At 40.7% G+C, this 24926-nt stretch overlaps 1 protein-coding gene across 3 annotated transcripts in view; it reads left to right on the forward strand.

The window, feature by feature from the left end:
- The first annotated feature begins 214 nt into the window (after nt 1–214).
- ANXA3 (annexin A3) overlaps nt 215–24926 on the forward strand; it is a 34826-nt gene continuing 10114 nt past the window's right edge. Inside the window, exons 1-6 of one of the 3 annotated variants that reach the window (XM_067557081.1) lie at nt 215–425; nt 2844–2875; nt 15439–15526; nt 16650–16744; nt 17458–17571; nt 22706–22796. In XM_067557081.1, coding sequence (XP_067413182.1) covers nt 2861–2875; nt 15439–15526; nt 16650–16744; nt 17458–17571; nt 22706–22796 — 403 coding nt within the window. In that variant the 5' untranslated portion in view covers nt 215–425; nt 2844–2860. Of the gene's footprint in view, nt 426–537; nt 616–882; nt 1102–2843; nt 2876–15438; nt 15527–16649; nt 16745–17457; nt 17572–22705; nt 22797–24926 lie in introns of those variants that run through there. The other 2 variants (XM_067557082.1, XM_067557083.1) reach the window with 2 other exon arrangements.

Genomic DNA, 24926 nt, shown 5'->3' on the forward strand with positions numbered 1-24926 from the left:
AAAGTGAATCTTTGTTCTTCTGAGTTTTCCTAGCACAGAGAGAGCAAAAGCATCCTGCCCTACCTAACATGCATTTCCCACAGGGCTGGAAGTGCCTATGTCCCACCCAGTAATGTCTGAGCCTGAGGCCATGTAAGAAGGGGAGTGGAATGACTAAATTCAGCACAGTTGTGCTCAGTTTTGTTAGCGAGGTTAACACAGATTTAGGAATGGGGACTGGAAGGAAGCAGGGGAAAGGGGAGCAGAGCGGAGAGCATGAGCAGCTGCTGGGATGGGGTGGAGTAATGGGGCCGCTGTTTTCCTCCTCCCCGCATATCTGGGCAGGTGGAGCCTCGCTGGAGGCGGATCTAGGCGGCTTCCGCTCCTCTCCTGACCCTGCTGCGGGAGGTGCCTTTCACAACTTCTCTCTCCGCGGGGACTTCCAGGTACGTGTGTCCGCGGGGCTGACACCGCCTTCTCCTTCCGCGTGGGAGCCCCGGGCTCCCCGATGTGTCAGGCGCTGCCTAAGGCGCGGGTGGAGGGAGCTAATGCGCTTTCCCTGCAGCGATGCCTCTGGCGCTGGCAGAGCACGTAGCTGCTGTTCGCTTCCCTCTGCGTCTTAACCTCGTAGCTGGGGTGAGTTCCTGTGTCTGCCCCTGTCCCGCCCCACTCCGCTTGCATCCGTCTGAGAGTCACTCCAGCTGCGGGCAAGAGTGAAATCTGGCCCGGGGGGCAACCAGCTCCCGAGAGCGGACTGAAGAGACGAGTCCTCCTGGCCCTGCCCTGCCCTTCGGACATGTTGGAAAGCCAAGCCACACCCTGAGATTTGAACCCGCTTGCCAGCCGCCGTCACAGTCCCTTGGTTACCTATTCAAAACCTCAGGGCCTGGCTTTAGTCACCTTTTTAATCTCTTAAATGGAAGTGGAACAAAATCGATCGACGTTTGGGTGCTTTAGTACAAAGCTGGTGTAAAAACAAGGCGGGGTCCTTCCTTGTGAAGCTCTGAATACTCTAGGAATGAAAAATGGAAACTTATTTTTCATGTAATTATTCACCATGTGTTTGTGCACAGCTTGCACTGAATCCTCTCTTGGATACTGACTATCCTCAGGGGTTCTCAGGTATTTTAACATCTTGTCTTGAGTGCCACATACTTTCCCATTGGCAGGTGAATGGCAACTTAGCACATGGAAAAATAGTAGGAAAGTGCTTAATAGGTATTTTAGCTTCCTTTATATGATCAGGGAGCTGGAAGGAACAGCCAGTGATTGTGATCAACCAGCTGTCCATAGACCACCACCAAGTGTTCTGTAGGTTTAGGCCTCAATCCCACAATTCGCTACAGAACCATTGGACTATTTAGTTACATTTTCAGGTGCTGCAGGAGTTTGCCCAGCCCTGGTGTGTGTGACTCACAAATAACATGGAAAGAGAGACTTCCTGAAAACATTTGTCATAGTAATAGATTTTATTCTGTAAAAATCCTATTTTTAAAATAAAACCTACATTTAGGAAATAAGCTGCCTAAACAGTGCACTTTTAAAGAAGTTGCTTAAAACAGGAATTCATTTAGTACAGATGATCTTTCATGCAGGAGTCACTGAATTTAATTGATAGCATTTATATTTGGTTTTCTGATGCTTGATAGTAGTACAGATAAGTAGATTAATGACCAAAAGAATCCAAAGATTCCGGCCAGTAGATGCACAAGACAAGGCTAAAATCCACTGGCTTTGATAACAACATAAAACAAAAATATGCAGTCTTTAGTAAATAGAGATCAGACCTATTCATAAGAAACTTCAAATCTTTAAACTACAAAATTAAGTCATAAAAATCCCAAATGTCCTACTGGGGTGATGCAGAATCTTGGAGGAACCTGGAAAGGGCCCAAAGAAAAGATTTTATAATGGAGATTTTATTGTAGGATGAAATAAGTGTGGTGGGAGGAAAGAAATTGCTTTGTTTCAGCGTTAATCATGTGTATCTGCAGCAATGTAAATACACCAATGAACAAATTCAAAAATCCTATCTGCGTGAACAGCCAGTTAATTTAGGACCGAGTTCTGCAATCGTTATTCAGGAGAATAAATTCTTCTCCTGTAAGAAGTGCCATTGAAATCGATGGGGTTGCTCGGAAAGGTAAAGCAGCAGGGAAAGGGCCCAAGATTTGTAATTAATTTTGAAAGATAGCAGTACACAGTCTTTCATCATCAAATGTTTCTGCCAGTGGAGGATACAGACTGTTTTGATTCAGACCACTAGGATTCTGTTAATCCCACAGATGTTCTAAGCCATTTTGCATCTCCTTCAGCAAAGAAGATTCAGTTTGCAGGAGGCGGTAAAACCAAAGTGTTAATAAACCTGGATGTCCCAGTCAGTGTAGCATGTGGTGTGGACAGACACACAAACCAGATCTGATAATGGGGGAGGGAGAAAGTCTGCGCCAACTGTTAAAACACTTGCCAGATTTTGGTTTCTATAATATGAGGAAGGGCGGGAGGATTTCTTTTAAACAAAACATTGAGCTGAGCGAGTATGTTTAAACTGTGTGTGTGCCAAATGGAAAATCCATGTAAGGTTCTGTCTTAAGACTCCAAAACTCTGTGCTGTATTTGTGCTCTGACAGCATATAACATATGATCCAAATCTCAAAGGAGCTTTTTCGTTTCCGGGGAGAAGTTAGCTTATTTATTTTAATCCTTATAAACTTTTACCATAGTTCTCAGTAAAAGATGCTTTAAAAAACCAACTCTGCAATGTTTTGTTTTTAAAATATTGGATGATTGATAACTTTGTTTTATTATCAGTAAATGTAAATTAGCATGATGTCTTATTCTATTAATATCTGATTATTTTTCAGGGTTTCAGTGAAACATCATGGCATCAGTTTGGGTGAGTTAAATAAAAATTCTTTAAAATTATAAAAATCACAGGACTTTTCAGAGATTCTTACCCCTAAAAGTGAGGCAAACCTTCCACAAAAAGAGTATCCCTGTAGAAAAGAAATAGTATCAAGCTTTTTAAACACACAGGCCTGTGTCACTGCTAATGAGCTAGTCGGGGAGCTTCTGGGTGTTCCTTGCTTTTGAAAAGCAGGCCAGTTGTTAGGCATTGAAATATGGATTCAGGAGCCTAATTTAGGGCACCCATTTTTGAAAATCCTGGCCTTGATGTGCACTTCAGGTCTTTGACACCCAGCACCCTCAAGAAACAGCTGGGAGGTGAAAGAGAACTACGTGTTTCCCTTACAGAAGTGTCCTTCTGCTTTTATGGACGTGTAAAATAAATGGGGAGGAAGCTCAGGAAGGGAAGTCTGCCTGGGAATTATTTGGAGCAGACTACTGCGAATCAGGAATTCTGTGCTTCTCTTCCTGATTCTTCCATTGACCCAGTATGAACTTAAGCAAATCTTTCTTCCAAGGGTGCTTTGAATACAAGAACAATGGAAAGGCTTCTCCATATCTGTTGACTTCACACACTATACACTTTCACCTCGGACAATACTTAGCTCTACCTACCCCAGGCCAGGAACCTGAAATTTCTAGTTAGCCTTCACAGGAACAAACTGGGGTGGCTATTCTGTCCTGGGACGACCCTGCTCCAGTTTAAAAAGACACACACAACCTTCCTCCTCTGCACATTTTCTCAAGGGCCCCTCAGTCGCTGATTGGACCACCTGAATTCAGTGAAGCATAGATGCTGTTCCTGAAATCCTGCCTGTGTTCTTCCATTTTTACTGGCTTGAGCATGAGAGCAGCTACCCCCACATGGAGACTTCATCTGGGAGGTGGAAGTGCTATGCCATTGAATTAATGGCACATAGAATTGAGAGAGAGAAAAAATGATGACTTTGTTTTAATGTTTCTAAATGGGACAATGCCCCAGTGGATAGATTAATCTTACTGACCTAATGCAAGTGAACCCTGCTTGGTGACTACAGTGAAGAGGGCTGTATAAAAATCTATATAAAAGAGAACCATGTAGAGACCTGAACTCTGATTCCTGCCTGTGTTCCTACTTTAAACATAAATACATAAAGTGTTTGATTACAAAAATGACACTGCTGTGCTGAAAGATTGCTGTTGAATAAGCTTTTAAACCTAAATGGATTAGCTGCCTCATATGTGCCAATGTTAGACGTGCATATATTTATAATTTCCATATGAGTCCAATGGCTGGAAATCGAGGCAAGACAAATTCAAGCTGGAAATAAGGGCTAAATTTTTAACAGTGAGGGTTGTTAATCATTGGAACAATTTACCAAGGGTTGTGGTGGATTCTTTATCACGGACAATTTTAAAATCACAACTGGATGGTTTGGCTTTTGTTTGTTTGTTTGTAAAGATCTCCTCTAGGAATTATATGGGGGAAGTTCTATGACCTGTGTTATATAGGAGATCAGACTAGATCATTACAGTGGTCTCTTCTGGCCTTGAAATCTATGACTGTAGTTGAGGTGTGTTTCAAGTGAGCAATAAGATGTCCTGGAAAGAGAACTAGCAAATCCCACACCCTAGTCCTCCTTCAGTAAATATTGACAGAAGGCTCCAAACAATGGCATGAAAAGCAATACGTGAGAAAAAAGCGAAGCATGTTAGATGTGGATTTCAAAACCAGGAACATTGTTTCATTCAAGACACTGGCTGGAGAAACTAGATAGCCCTTTGAGTTAAGGGAAAATATTTTTAAATATGTCTGGAATGAGGCTGAGATGTGCTTAACCAGTTATTCGTAACAAAATAGAAATGAAAGTAGACCTGGTTGATATCACTCCTTGCAATGACAATATGAAAGAACTACATATTGCAGTGTAAATGGAGTAAATTTTCTAAACAGAAAACTAACAAGGAGAGAGTTATGGATTAAAAGGGTTGTTACAGGATAAGAGTTCTTAAAATCAGACAGATCACCTCTCTCTATATTTTAAAGATGTGTTATTTATTAGGGGCAGTTATACAGAATGCTTCCTGCACCAAAGGAATTGGATGGTTTTTGTGGAGCTCTTCAGACTCTAGATATGAATCAACTTTGGAAATCCCTTATGTGAAATTATAACACTTTTGTCTTTGTAGGCTCTTCATAAAAGTCTAAATTTTTGGCTATTCCAGGCAAACTCTTCCCTAAAGCTTAATGTGTAATTTGATGAAAGTCCAGATCCAAACTTTAAGCCCTTATCTTATTGCTAGTGATGAAATATAGTTACTATCTGACAGCAGTTTGGCCTGTGCAAAGTGGCAGCAGTCTAGTTCTAACAAATGTATCCACATCACATCTGGAAGCTTCATTAGCAATCTCCGCAAAGAGGCCAAAGATGGTTAAACTGGTATTTTGTTTGTGGAATAAAAATTGACTTTCCCTTCCATGTCTCTCCACAGCAGCCAGTAGATCCTTTTATCTTACCCTTGTCATCTGATGCAGCCTTCCTGTCCCTCTGCCCCTAATTGACTTCATGTCTGTCTTTAGATCCTCTCTCTCTTGTCCATGACCCTTTTTCCTTCTCCCCCCATAGTCCCTTCTCTCATGAAACAAAGCCAAACCCCAACGCCCTGTCCATTTGTTTTCAGACTGAGCATTTGTTCTTTCCATAACTCAGAATATTGATTGATGCTCCCTGTAGGACATAAAGTATTGCACCCAGCTGCATTTCTGAAGACCTTTTATACGTACAAACAATAGTAAAGTTTTTTTTTTTAAAGTTTGAATATGAAAAGTTATATGACAATGAGTTGTATTTTGCTGTGTATTAAGGTAGTGTTAAAGCATTGTATTGATGATGAATGATTTCTTGAGTACTTCTGCAACTTCCTGTGTCATGGGACGCAAAGGAAAGGGAGTTTCCAAGAAAGGATCGATGAGGTAAGGGACACTGAGGAGCAACAGCTGAATGGGCATGGAAATGAATTGGGACTTGAATGGGCATGGAAATGAAACTACTCACCAAGACAGGGTTGAGGCAGGTTAGCAGTGCATGGCGGGGATCTCACACTGCCGCTGTGCATGCTGAATCTCGTCTGTGGATATATAGAGACCATCAGGCTCTAGGGAATTCAGTCTGCACCATTCAATATTAAAATTAACTTTGAGGAAGAAAGAAGTCTGAGGAAGGAGACATTGTCAGACCTACTAAACTATTCTCAGGAGTGCAGTGATCCAGAATGCAGCCTGGAATACATGGGAGGGAATGAATTTAACCCACTCAAGTCTGTTGCAATTCAGCAATGGAGGCTTCTGGGAGAGTGGTTGTGATCTTGGAGACAGCCCTATTATTGGTGGTATTTGCCCTGGACTTAAGCCCCGTGGATAAATGTTCAGAGGTAATTTGGTGTGGGGAAGGCATTTAAAAACAAAGCCTGCCAGGATGTTAGTTCTTCCACTGCTTTCCCCACAGTTCAATATAGGTTGAATGAAGCTCATTATTGGTCTTCATTGGAAAGTAGAGTGAAAACATTATTCTGGAAAAGGGACACTAACTGCTGTGGTTTGTTGTCCCATCTGGAAAGTAACAGCAAACAGCTGTGAAATCCCAAGGATAGGCATGCTAAACCTTAGGTGTCCCTAGCCCTAGAAACCTCTAGATCAGGTTGGGGTCAGAGCTCTGCTTAACTCTCTAAACCCAGTGCCATCAGCTTATTTCTATTCAACCTCTCTCTCGTCTCTCACCAATTGCCAGGAGTTCTGTTCTTCTTTTTCACTCTGCTCAGCTTGAATCAGGAACTGCCCTTCTTTGGGACTTTGTCTAGCTGGCCTCTGAGCCCCCGCCTTGCAGTTAGTGCAGAGCAGAGTTGCTGTTGCTTTCTTTCAACAACAGCTTCTTGCAACATGAATGCATTTTGTAATAGTTAGAAGTCACCATGTTGCTGGTTTGCATTTCAAATATCCTTGACTAGGATGAGACATTCTCAATTTCAAGTATGACCTCTGAATGAAGGGAATAGAGCATCAGAAATAAGGGGAAAAGTAGAGGAGTATTTTCTTGCAAGGAAAGCAGGAGGCCTCAAGTGATTTAATCTCAAGTATGAGCATTTTGAGATTTGTCCTATTTCATGCATTTATTCAAAAAAGTTTTGGTTTTGGGGGTTTTTTTCTGGCTGGGGAGGGAAAGGTTCAGTTTTTGATAGCCTCTAGAATCATTCTCTAATGTTACTGTCGTACTTTGACTCTAGCATTTTTCATGGTGAGAGCTAACGTTGGCTGATGTGAAGTACTCTTAGATTCCTTCGGTTGATGTGTTAATCTGTGGCAGTAATTCAGTGTTTCTAGATTATTTTGTTTTACTCTGACAATTTTTGCAATATCCTAGGAGTTCTCCGTTTTGCTGTATCAGAACTTGGGCAGATCTTCAACTGGGAGGAAATGCTACTTGAGGCATGAGTCAGTTACTTGTAAAATAGTCACCTTACAAGGTGTGGTTTCATCAGCCCCATTCACACTCCTTTCTTGTAATCCCAGGTGGCTAGTGACTGCTTTAAAAGAGTCTAGCTAGCCTTCTGGCTTACCATGTTCCATCCCCTCCGTTGCTGGAAAAAACAGACTGTAGACTCCATTGTTTGCTATGGTTGTTCACCCTTTTTCTTCTCTTTATTAAAATAAATTGAGGTTTGTATAACATCATATGCATAGGAAACTTGAACACAGGAATTGTCATATGGGATCAGCTGTAGTCCAATGTCCTCTGTCTGAGGCAGGTCTACACTAAACATGCTGCATTGGTGCTGGAGCGCTTAAGCGAAGATGCTCCTATGCCAGTGGGAGAGAGCTCGCCCATCATCGTAGATAATCCACCTAGCCGAGAGGCAGTAACTATGTTGCAGGAGCTCTTCTGTCAACATTCCCCTTCTACAGAGCAGAATTAGGTTGGTATAACTGTCGCTCAGGCGTGTGGATTTTTCACACCCCTGAGAGATGTAGTTCTACTGATATAGGTCTGTAGTGTAGACCAGGCTTGGTGTTCAGTGTTTTAGGAGAAGATTCAAGAATCCCAGTAAAGGACGATTATGGACAGTTTGGCAGCTCTGGCTGTTTTAGCCAGCCATACAAATTGACCAAATAACTACCAAGGATGTAAAGATAGGAGCGGTTATAGAGCAACTTTCCCATCTGCTCTGAAAGTGGGATGATTTAGTGAGTTTCCTTTTTTTTTAAAAGGTTTATTACTATGACAAGCTGGATTTACACATTTATAGCTCTGCAGCAGCAGCTTGTGTGAGGAAACTTTAAATATAAACAAGAATATTTATTGGGGGTTGGTTTTGAGGTGTGGTGTGTTTTTTTTGTTTTGTTTTGTTTTTTTTCTGTATAAACTAGTGAAAGATACAAAACTAAAAAGTAATTTTGGTGGCAAACATAATTGGAACTCTTGAAATTGAATGGCAAATTCAACCTGAACTTGTCTCACTGTTAGAAGCACTGCAGTCAATGCCTCCCAGTAGCCTGGCCATCTATTCTGCGTTCTGCGTGAATAGGTGCTTTCCCTGCAGTTGATAGCATGTGAGTTCCATTGCACTCGCCCAGAGCCCCACAGAAGTCAGTGACTCCATATAGGTGCAGCAGTATGTAGCCAGGCTCTTTGGCAGGCTTGTACTTGGGCAGTAGCCAGGTGTGTCTATACATGTTGAAATCACACCTCTGATTGCGCTGTAGAGATACCCTTCTGCTCCTAACTCACTTACATGCTTTTTTAAATCCTGCCCTCTGGGCTTTATCAGGTTGTCCATTCACAGGTATTCATATCCAAAATCTGATTTATCTGGGGTGTTTCTTCTAAAAGAAAAGAGTCTAATCTGCGTGTAGGCAGATGGTATGTGTGTTTTGTGTGTGTTAGTTGAGGAAGGAGAAACTTGGCTCAGTACGGCAATCCACATGCAGGCAGAAGTCCCACTGAAACCAAAGGAAGTTTGCCTGTGTATGGGATGCAAGATTGCACCCTTTTAGTTACTTTTCCTTGATTTAGTTTCTAGCTGTGTGCAACCACGCTTCCTCAGGACAAGCAGAGGGTTATTTGAATAAAGTGGGTGTGTGCCAAAAATATCCCTAGTAAACAGCCTCTGCTAACTGTTCAAACAATACACTACTACGCTAGCAAGGCAGTGTTCGTGGGAACAATCTCAGGAATGTGCTAGTCATGTACATCTCTTATTGTTTCTTTCAGTGAGTGCTCTGATCTCAAACATGTCCAGAACAGTGGAACAGATAGGAGTGCAGAATTGGGACAATACTTCATTTAAAAAAAAATGTGCAACTGTCAACATTCCTGAAAGACTGAGGTCATAACCAGTTTGCTTTTTTCCTCCACGCTCAAGAGGATATTCTTCTTTTCCTATTTAAATAGTTTAAATATGAGCAGGGCAAGGAAACTAAATATGACCCTGGTTATGGATTTCCCGTCTTACACAACTGATCTGTGCATTTTTCAGTGTTTGTCCAGTTTCTTCCCAAGATTGTTTACTCGCTCTGCCCGACAGCAACACTTTAGTAGGAGGAACTGAAATATCCTCGATCCAGTGCTTTTTCAGCAGAGAGCCATTCGTTGACGTTTTCTAGTTCTTCATTTTATTAGTTGCATTACAACAGTGCCTACAGGCAGCAACTGAGACCAGGGGCTTTGTAGAAAGTCCCAGCCTCAAAATGCTTACAATCTAAATAGCCAGTTCAATTCTGTTGACTAATCAATGCAGCTGGGGAGTGGAGGGGGCGAGTGTGATAGATGTTGCCTATAAGAAGTGTGTGTGGAGCTAGAACTGGAGCTGCACTACAGGAAGGGACAGTCTTCTGCAATAGACCCTGGAGAAGAGAGGCTCCTGTTGGGAGGTCCTGGGAGTTGTGGCTGGGTAGACAGCCCTGCTGGAAGTTTTTTGTTTTGTATTTTGTGCGTTTGTTGATTGTTTGGACAGTAAATGGAGGCAAAGGCTAAAGACCGATTTGGGCGTGGCTGATGATTCCCCAGGCTGGTGAGGAAGGTTGCCAGCTTTATGCCGAGACGAACCAAAAGTGGAGAAAGACGGTGTTGGTGTTGCCATTTTTATAGATTCACAGAATTGAAGCACAGAGGAGCTAAGTGATTTGCCCAAGTTATCACAGGAAGTTTGTGGCAGATGGAAATTAAAAATAGATCTTCTGGATCCCAGTCCAGTATCTTCACAATACACAAGGCCATGCTTTCTTTAAAACATAAACATAAGTTGGCATAAATGGAGATGGCTGATAGATGTATCTGTTTCCCAGCTTATGTATCAACATGTATACCTGTTAGGCCAAATTAATTGGCTGTGGTGAGCTTACGTGGGAGAGAATGTGGCCTTTTGTGCGTACTGTGGACCATGGTGTCAGAATGCTTTACTTTTATTTCCCATTCAACTTAACTCTGCTGAATCTGTCACTTCTTAGCAATATTTTTCTGTTTTTAAACTGACTGCTAGTTAATATTTTTTATTTATATTTTAATGAAATACCCCTCTTTCCCTCACCACCACCCCTGCAATAAGGAGAGAACAGGAAAAAAGAACAAAAATGTAAAGGAATGGGAAAGGAGGAGAAAGGAGAGTGACATCTCCGTTTTCTTCTATTGGGAATTAATCAATTAAAAAAAAATTTTTTTTTTTAAAGTTTGACCAAAGCTTTGGGTCTAAAGCGAGACCAAAGTTGGACATTTGTCTGAGATTCCGCTTCTCCGAAACGTTACCTGCTCTTTAACTATCAGCCAAGTGGCTGTGCCAACCCTTTGTCCCTGGAGGCAGTCTGCTCTTCAGTCTAAGAAGTGTGAATTGTTTAGCTACAAGCACCTGACAGCTCTTTAAGACTTAAATCCAAAGAAGTGTTTCATGGACTAAGTTAGCACATCAGCTATTAGACAGTATTTGCCCTTCTTTTCTGCAAACATTGATCAGATAATGTTGTCATTTACCAGACTTGGTTAAACTATGTGTGCCTAATCTCAGGCTAGTTACCAGTGAAAATGCACAATGTTTGACAATCTCAGCAGAGAGAGACCTACGATAGAGTGGGCATGGATGGAGACCAATCTCTCTCTCCAACAGAGAGTCCTTTTGGTCAAGGTTGAGGAACACTGTTGGAGCAGTGCAAGGAAGCTTGCACCGCTGCTGCCAGAGTTTCTGTTCTGGAGTTCATTGGAATTCTATGTACTGCCTTATTGGCTATTATAGGGAGGAAGATCATGTTCAGGTTATCCTGTATTGCACTATAAAACAATCATAAGTGGTGTCATACTGGGACTCTGAGATTATTCTGTGTCAGAGTCTGAGAGTGAATATTTGGAACTACAAAATCTTACTACTGTAGTTATTGTTGTTTCACAGTACATCTTTCCTGCTTATATATTTCATTAAGGTAGCCACACTGGACTGTAGTTTTTGTCTGCAGGCAATAATCCACATGGTGTACATTAGCAGTTGGGGAATAATTTGCTTGGGTTTGAAATGTGTTCACCAAGAAGTGCTGTAAACTTTTGTGGGAAGGAGGTGTGGAGAAGGAATCCATGATGAAGGCAGTAGTCATGCAATTATGTTGCAACGTATCCTGGTATTAAACAATACTCCAAGACTTGCCAAACAGCCTAGACTGTTACAACTTTCAAACCTGAGGAAGTTTCACCTTCAGGTCTGAGACAGTATCTAAACTAAGGTTAACACTTTTTGTCTTTAACTCTCTCTAACTGTATATAGCAACACTTGGTTAATCATAATCACCACCAAAAATGTGTTACTTTTTGGAAAAAAACAAACTTCAAAAGTGTCCAGCTTGCAAAGTTTCTTAATACAGGGTGGCTGTTAACTTTCCATTCAGTTAGTGAAGATAAAATCAAGTGTCTATGAAAACAACGTTAAACGCTTCAGGAAAGGCAAAATCAAACTGTTTATACAACTCAGTGGAGCCTGTATTACAATGTGAGAGAGAGGAAAACCAGGTCAGTGTCAATCTAAGGAGAAAAGAGATGATTTGAAGATAGGTAAAACTGTGTCAATATGCAACAATATACACTGTAGAAACAGTGAAAAATGTAAAGAGCAGCATCTTGTGGGGTTTTTTTTTTTTTTTACACATCGTTGTTTATAGTGCTCAACTGAACTTGAAAATAAAATTTTTCTTAGCTGAGTTTGTTGCATCCAGTTAGGTTTGAATTTCTAATGGTACTTAAAATTGACATTGTAGCACTTTTCATTTACCTCCTTGTAGTTGATCTGAGAGGTCTGTGACAGATATGGCAATTTCCTTCCATATCTTTGGGAGGTCTTGTTGAATTAAGTTTAAATAGCTTTGGAGTTCACTATATTTTAAATGCAAAGTTGATGTATTGTTATGGGATTGTATAAACCCTTTAGGAGGGAGATTTGGTCAGTGTAAACCCTGGGAAGCGTTATGAGCTTCGGAAGACTGTTTCAAACAATGGCTCAGCCGAGAAGGAACTTTTAACTTTGTTTGTCCCAAGTGGATTTCCTAGTAAACACCGAGGGAAGATGAATGCAAAGCCCTACCTCCAGGCTCAACCTTTTGAAGCTATCTGTGAGGAGAGAGCCATTGTCTGTCTGCCATAGGGTCTCTGAAGATCAAAGACCCCAAGCTGTATAAAGAAAAGGGTAACTGAAGCATAAGTGTGCTTGTTCAGAGCCAAGGCAGTTATGAATTTGTAACCACAGAAAAACCACTTGATACAATTTGAAGGACTGATTGTCTACCAGAGCTCTTGTTGTTTTATTGTTTTTAATGTATTCTCTGTAATGCTTTCACCTTAAGAATAAATCTGCTTTCTTGGAAAGGGCTGAAATTATGCTGTTTATAGCCACTGAGGAGAAGATAAAGTGCAGACCAGGCCTGCGTAGGCAGTCTGACTTGCTGCGGAACTCACAGTATAGGCCAGGAATTGTGTAGCCTGCAAAAACTCTGATCAGGAAGCAGAGAGACGTAGGTGTCTGCCCAAGAAAGGTGACTGCTGATGAGCAGGTGCCTTCAAGGCTGGCCCTAAACCAAAAGGTGCCCCAGGCGAGGAACAGCTTTGGTCCCCCACCCCCACTTTTGGCACCCCCACTTTCAGCACCTCCCTCGCCATGTACACTTTCACAATTACACAATAAAACAAGGTTCACAGTATCACAGCAGGGCTCTCACTTCAGTTTGTTCTTCTATCTCACAATGACTAGCGATGCCTTGCCCCTTATATACCCGCATGGGCCTGGCTGACAGCAGTCTAGGTGAGTTGAGGGCAATGCAGTTCTCAGAAATTCTGGAAGGTTTCCATGAGATTCTACAAACGTCCAGAACGTTCTAGGAGGTTAGTGGAAAAATGAATCCACATACAGAATACCTGAAACATTTTACTTCAAACCTTCTATTTTCCCTTTTGTCGCCAACAGCAAAAATAGCCCCCCAATCCCAGCACCCCAGGCAGTCACCTGCCATTAAATCTGGCCCTGGGTGTCCTTGCTGACATGGTCTGTGTAGCCTTTGAAATAAGAACTATAACTGCTGCTGCAAAAGGAGCTCACAATGTTTTGTGTCTCTGATGATGATGATATGATATGTGGTTTTTAATCTTTCTGTGGCCAGTGGCTCTTAACTTTAATAAGATCATTAACATGCATAGTGTCTTCTGTACCAGGTTTCAATAACTTTAAAGCAGGTCAGAGCAATAACTTAAACAAAGCTATTATCATTATGTTAAAATAATTCAATTTTGTGCTAAGGCACTGAGTGGAATTAGCTAGAGTGTGAAAAGAGTGTGCGTAAAGCTTTTCAGCATTTGTGGATTCACTTGAGACCTGTGCTACCCCTTCTGTTTCCATCCGGAGCTTCTCTTGAGCAGTGACTGCTAACCGTGTTGTGTTGTGGCACGTTAGTGAAGTGTAGGCATGCAAACAAATCTTCAAAAGTTGCCAGTGATCAGGGGTGGTGCAATTTTTGGGGTGCCCTGATTGATACACAGACACCCTGAATCTCAGAAGGTGGTGAACTACTACAGCTCCCATAGAGTTCAGCTGGATTTGTGGCTGCTCATCATCCCTTTTGAAGATCAAGCCTATGGTGTTTCAGGTTGGCCCCCCTCAAAAAATTAATGTGAAATTGACACGCCCCAAATCAGATTCCACTTTGAAAAATGTTTTTGGCTATAATGACTAAGATGAAAGTATCAAACTCGCTTTCCTTTTGACACCCCTATGCCCCCCGGCAATTGAATTTAGGTAATTTTATGTGAACCACTAACCTACTGTACCATCTACCCAGGTGTCAATAACCCTTTTACTTCAGATACATTTTTGCTGATAGCATCCTGCATAATTTGGGCGTAGGGGGGAAGGAGGATTATTTTGTTAATATATAATACAGTATTTGTTCCTTACTCTAACAATGTAGAAGCTCTTTTGCCAATGTTGTCTGAATGTTAAAAAAAAATGTAGCTGGTGTCCACTGTGAATTAGATCTATTTAACCAGACATTTTATTCAGCAATACTATGTATATCAAATTACTTTTCCCTATTACCACCCAGCCCTAATTTTGCTTGCTTTAAAAATGATCATCTTCCCTCCAGCATGTTGGTGTTTTTCTGGGGAAAGCAATGCAGTTATGACTGAGATTAAGGTAACTTGCATTGCTGTAAATTGATTATTTTTGTTGTTCGAAATTTATATTCCAGTCATGCCCAAAGGCCTCACTGAAACAATTACTTCAATATTCAGAATTTCTAGCCTATGCAATCACCATTTCTTCTGTGTGTTTCAATGCCAAAGCTAGAGTTTTCCATCCATTTAATACAAAAAGGGTTATCCTAGCAGGGGACTTTCTCTTAAATGTCCTCATCCCTAATCAAGAATAGGAGTGCTTCAAAAAGCCTGTGAGCAGCAGATATATTGATACCAACTTTGCTAGTGAATCTGCCAAAACAAATGTGTTTTTGCTACTGAAATATGTTTGGGGGGAAAAAATATCGCCATAGTTTAACAATAATAATTCATTGTTCATATAACCCACTGGTGAGTGTGTGTTATGGATCCTCGGAGGACATGAGTTGTTACAGTCTCCAGTTACAGAATCTAGGTTCTTTGAGCTGCAGCAGCATGATCTAAGCTCCAGAGGTTGCCAGTACAAAAAGCAATCTTTGTTGTGTCGCCCAAGATGGCAGCCATCTCATGTATCTAGTTCTTTATCTTTCCAAAGCTGTGTAAGAGGAGTAACTAATCCTCAAGGCAACCCTCTGAGGTAGGTAAGTATTGTAGTACCATTTTACAGATGCGGAAACTGAGGCAAAGTTGCATAAGGCCACAGAGCATTGGTATCAGAGCTGTGATTAGAATGTGGGAAATCTACCCTCCCAGCCCTGAGCTCAATTAAACTTTAAATGTTAGTTTATTGTTGTTGCCATGATGAAAATATGAAGCAGAGGAAAACCATTTGTCAAGCTGCGGATTTTTGTTGCCATTAGATCTCAACTGTTGTTTTGACCTCTAGGTTGGAAGCAGAGGAACCATTCGAGATTACCCAGGATTTAATGCGTCCAGGGATGCTGAAGCTGTTCGGAAGGCAATCAGGGGAATTGGTAAATATGCATCTAATTTTCACTCCTATATTGTTTTTACAAAGAAACAGATGTGGTGTTGTGTCTGGCTTAGCCCCAAAATGCTGGAATTTGGTGTGCCATAAAAACGGCCATACTGGGTCATCAATGGTCCATCTAGCCCAGTGTCCTGTCTTCCAGCAGTGGCCAATCCCAGGTGCCTCAGAGGGAATGAATAAAACGGGCAATCATTGAGTGATCCATCCCCTGTCATCCACTCCCAACTTCTGGCATCCAGAGGCTAGAGTCTGGCATCCAAACATGTGGTTGCATCCCTGACCACCTTGACAAATAGCCATTGATGGACCTATCCTCAGTGAATTTATCTAATTCTTTTTTTATCCCATTATACTTTTTGGCCTTCATTATATCCCTTGGCAACAAGTTTCACAGGTTGACTGTGTGCTGTGTGAAGAAGTACTTCATTCTGTTTGTTTTTAAATCTGCTGTGTATTAATTTCATCGGGTGACCCGTGGTTCTTGTATTACGTGAAGGGGTAAATAATACTTCCTTATTCACTTTCTCTGAACCAGTCTTGACTTTATAGACCTCTGTCATATCCCCTCTTAGTTGTATCTTTTCCCTGCTGAAAAGTTCTAGTCTTTTTACTCTCTCCTCATATAGAAGCTTAATCATTTTTATTGCCCTTCTCTGTACCTTTTCCAATTCTAATATATCTTTTTTGAGATGGAGCGACCAGAACTGTGTGCAGTATTCAAGATGTAATGCCACCATGCAGTCAGTAACTGTGATGATTGGGGATGTTCACATTTTGACCAGGGGTATTAGTACAACCATCTGAAACCCCCCGACACTAAAATAATATCTGCCTATGTCTCATCTCCATTGGAAGGTATCTTTACCATACACATTTTCTGTTTGCCTTCAGCAAGTATTCTTGATGGAGATAGCTTCAAAACAAATTGACAAATCAGTGAGGGCAACTTGGTTACTGAAATGCCTCCTTGCTGCAGTACAAAGAAGTGAAAAATATGCTTTGTTTCCTAGTGAATTAAAACTTTTTAGTTTTAGTGCATTGAGGGATTTGTTGGGTTGTTTTAAACTGGGCCTTCAGCAACTTTGGGTAAAATGACTTTCTTTCAGGGACAGATGAGAAAACACTGATCAACATCTTCACTGAGAGATCAAATGCTCAACGGCAGCTGATTGCTAAGGAGTACAGGGCAGCTTCAGGAAAGGTACAGGTTGGGGGAGCAGAGTGGATGGCAAAAATATCATCCTGCATCATGTTCATTATGCAAAACGATCCCGTACATGCACAAACCCTAACTGACGTTCATTATGAAAAATGAATACATCTATGTAATGCATGAGAATTTATAGCCAGCTCTGAGAATAAAGAAGGAACACTTTGCGAACCTATACAAACTCTTTTCAGTGAACCATGAATGGAACGTGTGCTAAACAAGTGAAGCCAAACAAAAATGTCAGTGTGGACTAGGTGCTATAAATAAAGTAACTGTTACTGTTTATTTTTGGGAAGACACATAAGTTAAAGCTGAGTTAAATGGTCCCTTTTGCACCTTAAATTCCATTTGTTAGATGGTCCGGTATCTGATTCTCTACCTTCTCCACTTTCTCTTGAGAATCAATATATCTACATTTCTGTGATTTTTATTTATTTATTTTTAAATCATTTGACCTTAATTTTGAATGAGGCCTATTCACAGAATAGAATTAGCTTTCTAGATAATAGTAATTTTTTAAAAGGAAACATCAAAAAGTGACACAGCCATGGGCAAGATGCTTCTGGAAGTAGAAATGATTGAGGAGAAGCGGGGTGGAATTATTTCAGTAGCAACAACTAAACTCCCTAAGCTGCCATTTCATCTAGAAATATGTGATCGGTGAAGGCGCAAGCTAATCATCATGGGTTTTCCTGTTTGTTTAGGACCTGAAAGATGACTTGAAGAGCGATCTCTCTGGCAATCTGGAGCGTGTTATGGTTGCCCTTGTAACACCGCCAGCTGTGTTTGATGCTAAACAACTTAAGAAATCCATGAAAGTAAGTCAGCAAAAGAATTATTCATTCTTTTGATTAGAGCTGATTAGAAAGACAGGTAACATACATTTTGTAAAAAATTGCAAGGGAAATGAAAATTTTTTTGTTTAACATTTTCCATTGCATTTTTTTCCCAAATGAAAAATTATATTTAGTTTCAGTAGTAGGGAAAGAAAAACATGAACACACTTTTACTTTGGAAAAAAATATTGGGGTAGAGGTTTGTTTGTTTTTTTTAAATGTGAGGGTTCCACACATCTGAAATGACATTTTTCAAAAAACTTCCTTGGCGGGAGACTGAATTTTTACTGAATTTTTTTTTTTCTAGTCAAAATGGAATTTTGTTGAAACAAAGAGTTGACATTTTTCATCTCTACTCCTTAGTGCGTTATGCAAAATATCAAGGTAATGGAAAAGTTAGTTCATTTTTTCAGATATCATGTTGGTGGGCTCTGACGTTTTGGTAGTGCTTCAATTATAAGAAGGCAGTGAAAACAACGTGACAATGTTTTAGCTATTCATTGCTTGGAACTGCTTTCAAATTCTGATTTTTTGTAAGTGGGGACATGAGTTTAGTGGTGGTTCTGCTGCCTATTTCTGTTAAACAACATTTAATTTGGTGTGACTGGTCTGTGCTCAAGAGTCCTGAGATTAGAATGTCAAATGTGTTGAAATGTAGATGTGACCTGCTGTGATGGGATCCCTGGGCTACAACCTGGAACTGTGGGACCGCTATGTCCCCTTTACTCTCCAGCCTGGGCTGTCTCTCACAAATCTAGGCCAGTGACAAGCAGCCAAGCCCTCCAGATGCTGTGATCACTCAGCCATCAGCATTTGGAGCCCCTCACCCAGCTAAATTGCATGAATGCCCCCTAAGCCATTCATGAATTATACAGAGATGCATCAGCCAGTCCCACCAGCCTTGCACCCCAGAAATATACCGGGTTACGTTGCTCAAGACTCCCTTGGACTGTGCAAACTCGTTAATTAGTTTGCCACTCTGACAAAAGTTAGTGGATATGCAACACTCTTCGTTAACCTGAGCTGAGATTCCCCAAGCACTTCAACCAAAACCACACTGTTTTAGGTAAAATATAACACAGATTAACTATAGAAAGAGAGATTTTTAAGTGATTATAAGTAGCAGGTTTAGAGATCAAAATTGGTTACCTAAGAAAAATAGAAACGCAGTCTAAATTCTAACTTCAACAGACTAAGCAAGATTTAAATCATTGATTTAAATCAAGTTTCCCACTGATACTACTTCACATATTTCTTAAACAATGGTGCAAATCTGATCACTAAAACATGTTAATTTATAGCTCAGTACAGCATTTTACAACATCTAGGAGGGTATGCTTTGTGTAATTTTTTAGATAACTTGATTTTTACTAATTTAGGAAATAGTACATAATACTCCTTGCCTGTGTCCAGATGCAGCAGCAGTACATTAGGAATAGTAACAACTAAATCACACACACAAAGACAATAGCACTTATATTTTATTAAACTAAATCTTAAATGTTACATACATGTTTCACATTTGCAATTGCAGCAGTCTCCTGAGTTGCCGGCTGACAGCTGTCCTTAAACTCTTCTTCCCCCCTCCCCCCCCCCAAATTTTATTAACTCTTAAAAGACAAGTCATCACAACACTACATGTACGCTGTCCTTAAAACTTCTACAACTAGCTCTCATCTTTCCCACTCCCACTGTCATTTTTATTCATAGACTGAAACAGAAATGAGTTTTCCGGTTTTTTAACTCCCAGTCAATTTCTTAGCTTTGAGTGAATAAACCAAATGACGAAAATATTCTCTCTGTGCCTGCAGAGGAAGCTACTGCTGTGAAAAGTTGGCTTAGCAACTGAAGGAACTCTGTTTCAAGGTGCCTGGCTAATGATTTCCACCAATTCAGGGGACTGACTTTGTTCAAAACTGCATCAGTAAACATGCACTGTTTAAATGATTCTGCTCCAGCCCTGAAATTTATTATAACTGGCATAACTGACGAGTGATTTTGAGATGCACATGCCATGGCAGCAGCATCATCTTCAGAAGTTAGGCTTTATATCTGGGGTCGAGAATACTCACAAGAAAATGAGGTGGAGTTAGTGCTTGATCCATTCGCTTCTTTATTGCCTGCAGTTTAACTTTCTGGTGAGATTTCTTTCTTCAATGTCCCTTGAAGTGCCTTCCAAAGTTAGACAGCATCAGCAATACGGCAACAATTTCTCTGAAGTTTAAGGCTACGGATATAGGCTTCAGTATACTGAGCATATCATCTACATTGCTCTTTAATCCAAAGTTAGATACTTTGAATGAGATACTTCCATCTATTTTATCATGGTTTTCTTTAAAGTTTTTTGAGAATAGGCCAGTTCTTAATAAATTGTTCAAAACAATCAACCACCGAATTCCATCGAACATCTTGAGGGAGAATGAGTTTGGATCCTCCTGCTCTCTTCAGTGAAGCTGACCAAAATGATTGTTACAGAAGTATTTTGCAACTTCAGCAACATTTTCTTTTATTCCTGGAGAAGACGTACTTAAGTCTTTGGCTAAGTGATGCATTAAATGGGCACTGCAGCCATATGTTGTTAAGGAGCATCCTTCCATTTCTTCTCATCTTTGCCATGTTTGCAACATTGTCTGTGACAAAACTGCGCATGTGACAGTTGAATTTTTGTTCACAATTTATTACAGCTTTCACTGCCACTTCTTTTAAATATTCTGTTGTATGGGCATGTCCCGATGTATCTATTGTTTCTGAAAGATATGCAACTCCATCTTCTGTTGTCACACAGGCACATATTACTGGATCATTGTGTACGTTACTCCACCCATCAAAGCTTAAACTGGCAAATTTCCCCTTAGTATTTCTTGCACACTGTTCAAGTTCCTTCTCATGCACTATATCTATCAACCTTCCACCAATGTCTGCTCTACCAGGTGGAGTGTAGCCTGGTCGTAAGGACTCAGCCATGTCAATGAAGTGTTCATTGTTAACAATGCGAAAAGGAGAATTTGTGGCATAAATGAGCCCAGCCATCTTTTCATTTATGGTGTCTTGTTGGTATTTGCTGGTCCTTACTACAAAACCATCCATAGTGGTGGTTTTACTGGATGATTGAAATCTTTTGCTTGCTACTGATACTTTGTTGTCTGAAATTCGTTTAGTTGCAGCATTGTTGCTAAAAGTACCAACAGATGACTCTGAGGTTGTTGCAGATAGACCGTCACAGTCAAAGTCTCTTATGCTTAAATGGAATCCTGAAACAAAATTCAAAAATGATTTTGAATATTTGTGCTTATTCTCACTCTATTTTTCATTTAATCATTTACATTTTTTTCAGCAAGGATGCAGATCCAATTCCAAATTACCAAAAAAGCTAAGACTGACTGCACTTAGAGTGCACATAATTTTGGAGTAAGCCCCGTAGAACTCACTGGCACTTCTGTTTTTTGAGAAAACAAGTATAGGATGGGGTTCCCTTGGGAAAGCTGAGTTATGCTGAAGTAAAATAGGGAATAGATTTATGGCCTCACCATTATGGTCTGTGGCTATCATGTTCCAAAATAGGGGGCATGTATTATGTAATATAAGAAAATGACACCCAGTGGCAACTGGCAATCCTAGATTTCTCTTACTGCAGCTTTCTGTACCTTGTACTTGGGTGATATTAACTAACTAAGTTTAGAATCTCTTTATGGCTTGTTTAATTAGTTAAACTAAACTTTTTTTCCTAGCAACATCTAACATAGCGAACAACTTGGGAATTTACTTGTTAAATCACACTTATACTAAAAGACATTGTCTTGAAGAATGATGCATTGCAAAGTGAATTATTTAAATTACTAACCTGTTGATCAATTGTTCTGCAAACATATCCACATCGTTTTCTCCTAATAAGCAGTTTTCATTATGATGTTTCATTCTTGCAACTAGACCCTGCATCTCCTTCTTGCACTGCTTACACTTTTTCCTTTTTTTATCCAGGGAAGGAATTTCTTCAAAATGTTCCCAGATAGGGTCTCTCTCATGCCCAGAAACCATGACAGTTTTTCTGTGGCAAAAGTGTGGGTACTGAATAATGTCTTCCCTTTTTCTTTCCAGTCCACTGCTCCTTTCTATTCTGCCTCCGTCCTTTGTCTCTCTCTTTCTTTCAGACAGTATCTTAACTAACTCCTCTGCCTTGCTTGGCCCAGCTCCACCATCATATAAGCACAGAACAGCAACAGTCCTATCCAGCCTGTGTCTTTCTTTGCACATGTGACTTTAGTCTGCTGAGAAACAGAAACTGAAATAGAAACTGAAAGCCCAGAACTTTCAAGAAGCAAGAACTAGTAGTTAGGTTGGACAGACTAGAGCCATTAATTCATTTTTTTGAGACTGTAAGTGTAGGTTTAGCATATTTGTGATGAGATTTAATTGTAACTGGGTTTTTTTTTTTTATTATTGATTGAATAAGAAGGACAGCCCAGCCACCTGGCTCCTCAGCCTGGCTGCGGTCTTGGCAGCCTCAGCTCCCAGCCTACCCTGCCCTGCCCCCTCCCCATCCACCGCCTCATTCCCTGGTTCAGCCCTGACCGTGGCTTCCAGCACCTGACCCAGCTTTGGGGACTTGGGGGAGGGGGGGGGGGCGTGATGTAAAAAGTTCATGGCCCACTGTCTTAAACGATACCTCACAAGGCATACTTTGTATAAAACATATAATGATATATCAGTGGTGAATATGGGGGTTCCAGGGTGCTGTTTTGAGGTACAGAGTCACACCTGCGTTCTCCGAGCTGTGTGTGGATTCTAGTAGACCGTAATCTGTATGATCACTGGCTCATTCCCTCAGTTGCAGATTTGAGAAACAGCTCGTTAGGTTTAACCATCTCTTGATAGGATTAAATGACTTTTCATTAGCTGAATCTTTTCACAAACTTTATTTCCTTGCTAAGGTGAATTGTCTGAATTTTGATACTTGAAATCATAGTATTTTGGGTATTACCTGGTTGGTTTTTATTAAAATATGTGATGTTTACAATTCATACTTCAGGTCACTTGAAACTAATCCCCAAATCACTTCTGTAAAAATGTACAAGGAAAAGAGATACACAATCACCTTTTATATTTGTGTGTGTTTAAGGGTACTGGAACTAATGAAAATGCACTGATTGAAATCCTAGCCTCCAGGAGCAGTAAGCAAATGAAAGAGGTCTCCCAGGCATACTATACAGGTAATGCTTTTCAAACAGATACACATATATAATACTGTTACCTGATTGTATCCTATCCTGCTCGATAACCTGCTTGAAATGATCTATGAAAGGTGGTGATTTTGAATTTGGAAAGTTGAGTCTTAGATACAAAAATTATTTTGCAATAATTGCACTCTTTAAAAAAAGATTCCATGTGCTATGCTCTGACTAGACACATGCACTCCCATGAGGTGATTCAGGGTGTAGTACCACTCCAGTATCTAAAGGACAGAATTCCATATTTAGGAGCAAATTTACTCTTTGAGCACACGCTGTGCAGGCAGCTCCTATTGAAATTAGAGCCATGTGCAAGCACCTGAGGGCAAAATTTTACCCTCACAGCCAAATTCCAGTTTCAGATTCATGGTTTGGCCAGTAATGGATCCCCCCCTCCCCCCCAGGAATGTGGTGATGTGCTCCTGTATGTATCGCATATTAGACTTTCTCCCTTTAGAGTTGTGCATGTCATTACTTTAAAGTGCACAGGACAAATTACTTTTAGCAATAATGCAATGACTTCAAAGTTTGTCATTATTTTTTCACTATAAGCTCTGTTTTCAGGGGCGAATAACTCAGCCATGCAAACTCTTTGCAAATAGTTTTGGCATACGAGTCTGGGAGAATTACTTTAACAATTGATCTACTTCTGAATTATGTATATTTACATAACTGTGTTTGTCTGTATGTGTGTAATATAAAATTAAATATAATGTGTGCATTCTAGTCCCTGAAAACTTCTTGGGTCAGATTCTCATCAGTGTATTGGCCAATAATGTCACTGGCTCTGCCCAGATGAAGATTACCCTGGTGTTCCAAGTACTGAAGATCTAGCATGGCGAGCTCCTATGCCACCCCCTCCTGCAGCATAGGACCATTGAGGGGGTGTAGCCAGAGCACTCCTTTATTCCAGTTTACCATACTTGCTCCTATGGGGCATAGCCATCCAGAGTAATTTAGAGTATATCTAAGGCTGGTGTTTGTTATCCCAGCGTTGGCACAGAACCAGCCCATTAATCTAATTCAAACCACATCTTTCGGGCTGCCACTCCCAGTTGTACCCAGTGGATATGAGAGACTCTGGTCCATTGTTTTTAGGGTTTTGGAGAAATGCGCAGAACAAATTTTAAGAACAGATTATTAAGCACTGCACCATAACTTTGTCTACACTACGAGCTCAGGGTGTGCTTACCATCCTGCATGCATGTATGGGAGCTAGCACCAGTACAAAGAGCAGTGTAACTGCGGTAGCATGGGCAGCAGAGGTAAGGCCAAGTCCAACCCTGCTTGAACCTCCATGGATCTGTACTTAGCGCAGGGGATCTATGCCACTGCTACCCATGCTTCTGCAACAACACTGCTACTTATACTCACGCTAGGTGTCCTTGAGCCAGCGCAAGCATGTGTACACAAATTGAGAATCACATCCTAGCTCCTAGCATAGCTTGCGTGTGATTCTACTGAAGAGATGTTTCTCTGGCATGCATCCAATAATCTCATGGTCTCATAGCTGTTCATTCTAGGATATGCTGATTTGATCAACTGTAATTTCTAAATACATATTTTTCAAAAGCCTTTGCAGTACACCTTCTCTGATCGATTCATTGTCCTGCTATTTTAAAAAATACTGTCACTTTCAAGGAGAAATGAATTGTCCAAAAGTTGCCAATAGCACTGCGGTAACTGTCTTGCATCTCTTACTTCTGTTCAGGTACGAGAACGTGTGGCTTTCATTATGGTGTGTATACATAATTACAGGAAAGCTTGAGGGTGTTTTATTGCTTTGTTTTTCATATGGTACTTGGCAACGATTCTGCTTCTTTCCCAGGAGATTAATTACTTAGCAGTATAGCAGGTCAGATTGATTTGAATGTTGGAAGAGCAAACTGTGGAAGTGTATGCATGGAACAGATACACCTAATGTGTGGCACAGCCTTGTTTTGGATTTTAAATGTTCAGGTACTAATCTAGTGGTCAAAGGCAGAAAAAGAATCAGTATGTCCAAAAAAGGCTGAGCCACACATTTGGAGCAGAATTGTTGCCAGGTACCATATGAGAAACAAAGCCATTAAAAAAAAATAAAATAAAACCCAAAAAACTCAAGCTTTCCTG

The sequence above is a fragment of the Emydura macquarii genome, unplaced genomic scaffold (assembly GCF_026122565.2).
Source record: "Emydura macquarii macquarii isolate MOO-44397 ecotype Brisbane River unplaced genomic scaffold, CSIRO-AGI_Emac_v2 contig_1790, whole genome shotgun sequence".
Classification (NCBI taxonomy): Eukaryota; Metazoa; Chordata; order Testudines; family Chelidae; genus Emydura; species Emydura macquarii.